This window comes from Chinchilla lanigera, unplaced genomic scaffold, assembly GCF_000276665.1.
Source record: "Chinchilla lanigera isolate Chin_1 unplaced genomic scaffold, ChiLan1.0 scaffold00020, whole genome shotgun sequence".
In the NCBI taxonomy this organism is placed as follows: domain Eukaryota; kingdom Metazoa; phylum Chordata; class Mammalia; order Rodentia; family Chinchillidae; genus Chinchilla; species Chinchilla lanigera.
This window is the reverse complement of record NW_004955421.1, coordinates 305,298-311,982: the sequence shown is the minus strand read 5'-3', so window position 1 is coordinate 311,982 and position 6,685 is coordinate 305,298. Positions and strand designations below refer to the sequence as shown.

The 6,685-nt window shown below is 45.1% G+C and overlaps 1 protein-coding gene across 1 annotated transcript in view; it reads left to right on the top strand.

Moving 5' to 3' along the window:
* Positions 1-478: 478 nt before the first annotated feature.
* Glb1 (galactosidase, beta 1) overlaps positions 479-6,685 on the top strand; it is a gene marked incomplete at its 5' end in the record, with an annotated part of 80,548 nt that continues 74,341 nt past the window's right edge. The window contains 4 exon segments of the mRNA XM_005383635.2: positions 479-648; positions 4,264-4,414; positions 4,927-4,987; positions 6,422-6,516. Coding sequence (XP_005383692.2) covers positions 479-648; positions 4,264-4,414; positions 4,927-4,987; positions 6,422-6,516 — 477 coding nt within the window.

The following is a 6,685-nucleotide window of genomic DNA, read 5'->3' as shown; positions in this document are numbered from 1 at the left end:
GTTTCATAAAGGAATACTTTGCTATGTGCAGTAGACTCTGATATTTTCTGTTCTTTCATTTTAAAAAGCTGCGGATTACCACCCAGTTGAGTTCATCTTTCACAAATGGAATCGTGGCCTATAATTTGAAAGATGTTACCTAAAATTCCCTCCATCCTGTACCCCAGATCATTGCAGATGCGATGTGTGTTCTGTTCCCAAACCCAGTGAATAGTGCCCTGGAATATAATCTCAGCCTCTCGTTGGTTGGCTGGAGCAGGCCTCTGGAGCTGTCCTGCCATGGACCCTCCCCCGATGCTTTCTGTTACCTGGTGCGCACAGCGGGTCAGCCTAGCAGGGGTTTGTGTGACAGCCCAGAAACAGCAGTAACCCCATCATCACATTATGTCAAGTAGGCAGGGCGTTGCCTGCCACCATCACAGAATCTGCGACACGGAGAAGGTGGACGTGCTCATGGGGCCCTCTCTTTGCTCTGTAGAATGCTTCCCAGCGGACATTTGAGATCGACTACAGCAGGGACCGCTTCCTCAAGGACGGGCAGCCTTTTCGCTACATCTCAGGAAGTATCCACTACTCCCGGGTGCCCCGCTTCTACTGGGCAGACCGTCTGCTGAAGATGAAGATGGCCGGCCTGAATGCTATCCAGACGTAAGTAAGCGGGCATGTGGCTGTCACCTGGGCCTCAGTGCCCACACCTGGAAGGGGTACATCCGCTCTCTCAGAACAGCTGCCTCATCACTCAGAAACGAGACGTAGTACAGAGTGGCCTCCTGGGAGGGGCTTGTCATGAGCTTGGCTGTCCCTTCTTCGGATAATTAACTGCTTCTCCAGACTTGCACTTTATCACCAGAGATCATAAAATAAGCATTAGCTTCCAAAGCAAAGACAACAGTGATGAGCACTTACCAGGCATGGTGCAGTTTACACCAGTGATCCCACGTCTCTGAGGCAGGCATTTCCATCCCCATTTACAGCTGGTGAAACTGAAGTTTGCCGAAGGGTGTATATTAGGTTAGAAGCCCAGCTAGGGTTTGAACATAAGGGTGTCACATAGCTTCTCCTGACTCCAAGGAGAATAAGCCTCTGCTTAGGGAAATTCCTGGAGCTGTTATTACCTTGGTTCTGCTCGGGTCATTGGGCAGGCCCAGGCTTCGGAATCTCCCCCTAGTTACCCCTCCCCTGCTGTCTGCTGCTGTTGCTGGTGACTAACTGGGAAGAAAGTTGGTGTGGCTGGCCACTCTGGTTTTGCAGTGCTGATGTGGATTGCTGATAACTCTTTAAAGATAAGAATGAGAAAATCTTTAGACAGTCTAGGAGATGGCTGGGGAGAGTCCCACTCATTCTTGTTCTGAGGTCACTGGCAGAGTGAAACCAGTGTCACCTCTTACTAATTTCCACACACAGTTGTGATAGACCAAAGTTGTCTGTTCCAGGGAGCCCTGAAGTCATGGGATTATAGAGGGAAGAAAAACACAAGTGAGGTCATGAAGGAGACCTCTGTGCTAGGAATGGGTGGCCTCATATTTAAATGTGTATCCTGTGCTCTAGGGATATAGGGAGCTGGTGGGAGCTTGGGTCACTTTACTTCCTGCCATGCTACTTCTGACGAAATCTTTTGTGTAGGGGCTAGAGGTTTTCCTGTTGCAACCCCCCACCTACCATGCTGGTTATTGAACACAGGGGTGCACACTGAGCTACATCCTCAGTTCCTCTGTTTTGAGCCAGAGTCACCCTAAATTGCCCACGTTAACCTCTAACTTTTGACCCTCCTGCCTCAGCCTCCTGAGTAATTAGAATTACAGTATGCATCACCACACCTCATAGTTTTTGGGGGGTTTTTTTGGTACCAGGAATTGAACTCAGGACCTTGTGCTTGCCAGGCAAGCGCTGCATCACTGAGCTATATCCCAGTCCTGCAAAGTTTATTTTTCAAAAAATATATATATTTTTGGCTCTGGGGAGGTAACTCAGTGGTAGGACACTTGTTTAGCATGTAAGAAACTCTGGGTTCAATCCTGAGCATCATAGGAAAAAAAACAACTATACTTCTTACTATTTTAAGAAGATATTTTCATTTTTCCTAGGTCTTACACAGGCACATATAATTTTATATAATAAGAACATATTTATGTAATTCTAGTTTTGTATTTTAAAGTTACACTGTGTTGAAAGATTTTTTTGCTACCACTTTCTGAAACAATTGTTTTGATAAGGGGAGCTGGAGGTGTAGCTCAGTGGAGAGCCTATACTCAGAATGCATTAGGCCCTGGGATGACTCCCTTCCACACAAAAAAGATTTCAGTAAGTTTTCTGACTTGTGTTTTTCTCTCTTTTGAGGTACCAAGGTTTGAACCCAGGGCTTCCTGCATGCTAAGCAAGTTCTCTGCTCCTGAGCTACATCCTAACCCTTTTAAATTTTATTTTGAGACAAGCTATTGCTAACTTGCCAGGCTGGCCTTGAACTTGCAATCATCCTGCCTCAGCCTCCTGAGTAGCTGAGATTACAGGAGTGGGCACCATGCCTGGCAGAATATATTTTTCTTTTTAAAATCAAGGTTAAATGGGAGTGGGCTTTCTTTGTGGTCCATAAACCTGTAAGTGTTCCAGTAAAGTTTGGTTTGCTTGGATAGCTGCTGTGAAAACATCTAGTAAGGCCTCTTCCCAGGGACCACAAGCAGGGAAGAGCTCTGGATCCTGAGTTTTCAGTTCAGAATCCCTTCAGGAGATCTGCACGTTTGAGCTGTGTTCCCGTACTTTCTACAGAATGGGTTTTTGGTTTTTGGTTTTTTGGTTTTTTTGAGACACGGTCTCACCTTATAGTTCAGGCTGGCCTGAACTATGTAGTTCAGCTGGCCTTGAATCATTATGTAACGTAGGCTGGCCTTGAACTTTCTGAAATCCTCCTGCCTCAGCCTCCCGACTGCCAGGATTAGAGGCGTCCACCACCTAGTGTGGTTCTTTACACAAAGGAAGACTATGAAAAGATAAAAACATGATTTACAAATAGTGTACGTGTGTCAAAAATGTGTTTACCTCCTGGCTGGACTGTTGCTCAGTGGTAGATCACTTGCTTAACAATGGCCTGGGTTCAATCCCCAGTACCAAAGACAAAAACAAATTTTTTTTTTGGTACTGAGATTTGAACTCGGGACCTTGTGCTTGCCAGGCAGGTGTGATTCCACTGAGCTACATTCCCAGCCCCAAAAAACAAATTATTTAATTCATGACTAAGGGTTATAGCCAGATGGTAAAGCTGAATCAAAAGAGAATTTGAGAAAGAGAGGTTCACAGTTAGCGGAGAAAGCCATGGTGATATGAATTTGTCTTGAGAAGTAAGACTGGTCACTATTATAAAAGGCAGTCAAATAGTAACTTTTGGAGTTGTCTTCTCTATATGACAATAATCATTTGTATCCATACCAGGTAGAAGAAGATGTACAAATCAATCTGTAATTTAAAAATCTTTCCGGGCAGGCATGATAATCCCAGATGGTAATCCCAGCACCATGGAGGCAAAGGCAGGAGGATTGTTGCAAGGCTAAGCCCAGCCTGGGCTACATAGTGAGTTCAAGGCCAGCCTGGACTACATAGCAAGACCCTGCCTCAAAAACAAAAACAAAAATACCCCAAGTCTTTTCCCTAATTCAACATCAATAATTACACAAAACACTTTCCCTGGAGATTGAATGAAGCCTTGTGCAGTGATGCTGAACAATCTCCAGTATAACAGGGAGAGGAAATTCTCATCACTGGGACAAAATACTTGGTACTCACAACCTAAAGGAGGAGAGGTTTATTTTGGCTTACAGTTTAGTCCGCAGCTGACCAGCTCTGCTGCAGAACAAGACGGCCAAGGGGCACAGCAGAGAAAAGCTGCTCACATCCTGTGGCCAGGAAGCGAAGAGTGAAAGGAGGAGCTAGGGAAAGAGATCTACCCATCCAGGTCACACCTTAGTGACCACATGTCTGATGAGGACAGGCCCGACAGCATGTCACTATAGTGCCCACTCTGATGACCCAACTGCCTTCTACCTACAAGAGAAGTGTGGGGGGGTGGCATTCTAGATCTAAGCAATAATAGAAATGTAGTCATCTTTTTTGCTTTGTTTCCAAGTTCTGGATAATTTTTCCTAATACCCTGCCCACTCTTCTTTGTCTTCATGTCTACCTGTTAGCTGTGGTCCCGAGAAGGCCCCTTGCTCCCTCCTCCCCCGCTTCCCAAATCTGCCTCTGTCCAGGAATGTGCTCTGTGTGTCTTCGCAGATATGTGCCCTGGAACTTCCATGAGCCCCATCCAGGACACTATGAGTTTTCTGAGGACCGTGACGTGGAGTATTTCCTTCAGCTTGCTCATAAGCTGGGACTGCTGGTCATCCTGAGGCCCGGGCCCTACATCTGTGCTGAGTGGGACATGGTGAGTTGGCTGGACCTGGCTCTGGCTCTCTGGCAAGTGTGAACAGGGCTGAGATAGCAGCATTGGGGTCGGAACAAAGTGAATTAAAACTGTTTAAATAACACTCAGTCCTGTGGACTTGGCCTGTGGCCATACCCAGCACAGTATCTGTCACCTGGGAAGGTGCCCGAGCAGGGAAGAACAGGTTGGGCAACAGCACGGCTCTCCTCTTGGTCGTCACTCACCTAACTCAGTTTCCCTATCTGTGAGTGGCCGCTACTGGTGTCAGCTCTGTCCGCCTCACAGAGGTGTGAAATCAAGCGGAATAATCTATATGAAAAGGGTCTTGACTTTAAAACATTGCTTTAACAGCATGATCTTAATTTTACTACATTCCAAATTCCAATTTCACTGAAAGTTACTAACCAGAAGTGTTTCTGCTTTTCCACCACTGCTGATAGTAATTGCTGTCTCCTCTAAACTCCTTCATGAAATGACATTATAATGGCTCCCCCTTTTTCCCCTTGTCCTAGGGGGGATTACCTGCTTGGTTATTAGAGAAACAGTCTATTGTTCTCCGCTCTTCTGACCCAGGTAAGTTGTTACTTACTCTCTCTTGAGAGACTTTCTAAAAGACTTATCAGAAGGGTCAGGTATTTTGAAAGCTCAGATATGTCTGCACAAATACTTTTCAAAGTTAGTGAAAGTGTGAGTGTTAGTTACCATGCATGACAGTATACCAGACATTGAGTACATAGGAAATAGACTTGGTTGAACTACTTGACCGATCTTCCTGATAAACTGGTAGCTCTCTGATTTGGCGTTGAACCCTGGTTGTGGTTGACCAACTAACTTCAGTGCTTGCTTGCTTTCGTACATGCTTCATGTGTTACACAGTCTGTGATTAATATCTGCTAATCGAAATGGCAGACTTAGTTTCTACAGAGGTCTGCTGGGTCGTGTGGTAGTTACAGTGTCTTCTGTTTCTATGTCAGCTTTTACCGAATGGTGAATGATACCGTTCTTCTCTGTCTTTTAAACCAGGGAAGGTTATTTCAGCTATAAGCCCTGAACACTCAGAAGATCCCTTTAGTTGCATGCCCATTTCCTGAAGACTAATTTCTTGTGGGGATGGCAAAGGTTGTTACACAGCAGCTGACAGGGGTTAAGTTTAGCTTATAGAAAGCTAGTGTCTGTATGTATCTTTTCCTCTTACTCTATCACCCTTTGTTTAGCAGTCTTTATATATGATTACTGTTTTCACCCGTATTCCCAATCATCATGGCAACTTTATGAAGCATGTGCTTTTCTTATCCCCTTTGATAATGTAAACATGTAATTCATGAGGCTTTAATTTTAGAAGAAAAAGTGACTTGTTTTAGTTGAGAGGAAGACATAGCACTCAGTCTCCCTTCTTGTGGTTTAGTGAACATGGCCTGTCTGTCTCCTGAGCACCTGGTTTCGTGTCCATGGCAAGGATAGATGCCAAGAATATTATGCTTGTCCACGGAGAAGCGGCTGTAAGGAGACACTAGCCTGCAGGGCAATATGTATCCGATTTTTTTTTTTCCTTTAGTACTCAAGACTGAACTCAGGGCCTTCTTACTGAGCTATATCCCCAGGCCCATTTTATTTCATTTTTATTTTGAGACCAGGTCTTGCTAAGTTGCAGAGTTGTCCAAGCTGAGCTCAAACTTGTGATTCTTTTGCCTCCGCCTCCCAGAGTGCTGGGATAACAGGTGTGCACCATCACACCCAGCCAGATTTTTCTTATGTATAGTTCCCCCATTGTAGAGGAGAGTTGTTAATCGGGATTTTTTTTTTTTTCTTTTTTTTTGGTTTTTCTCCAGTATCAGGAACCGAACTCACGACCTTGCGCTTGCCAGGCAGGCGCTTTGCCGCTGAGCTAAATCCCCAGCCCCAATCGGGATATATTTTGCTGATAGCTTTTGTATAGTAAAACTGCCCTGGGGTCTGTTTATGGTGTGTGATGATGTCTGATGATGTAAAACCTGGCTTATTTTCCAGATTACCTTGCCGCTGTGGATAGGTGGCTGGGAGTCCTTCTGCCTAAGATGAAGCCTCTCCTCTATCAAAATGGAGGGCCGATTATTACTGTGCAGGTAACTGGAGTTGAGCATACATGGCAGGGAAGGTTTCTGTCTGTATTATCTAAATGACAGGTGTGACACAGAGTTGAGCTTCGTTAGGGTTATTGAAAGGGCAGTGCTACAGGTGGTGATTTTACCTAAATTCTATTTTGGGAAGGTTTTTCTTTCTTTGTCTGTCTGT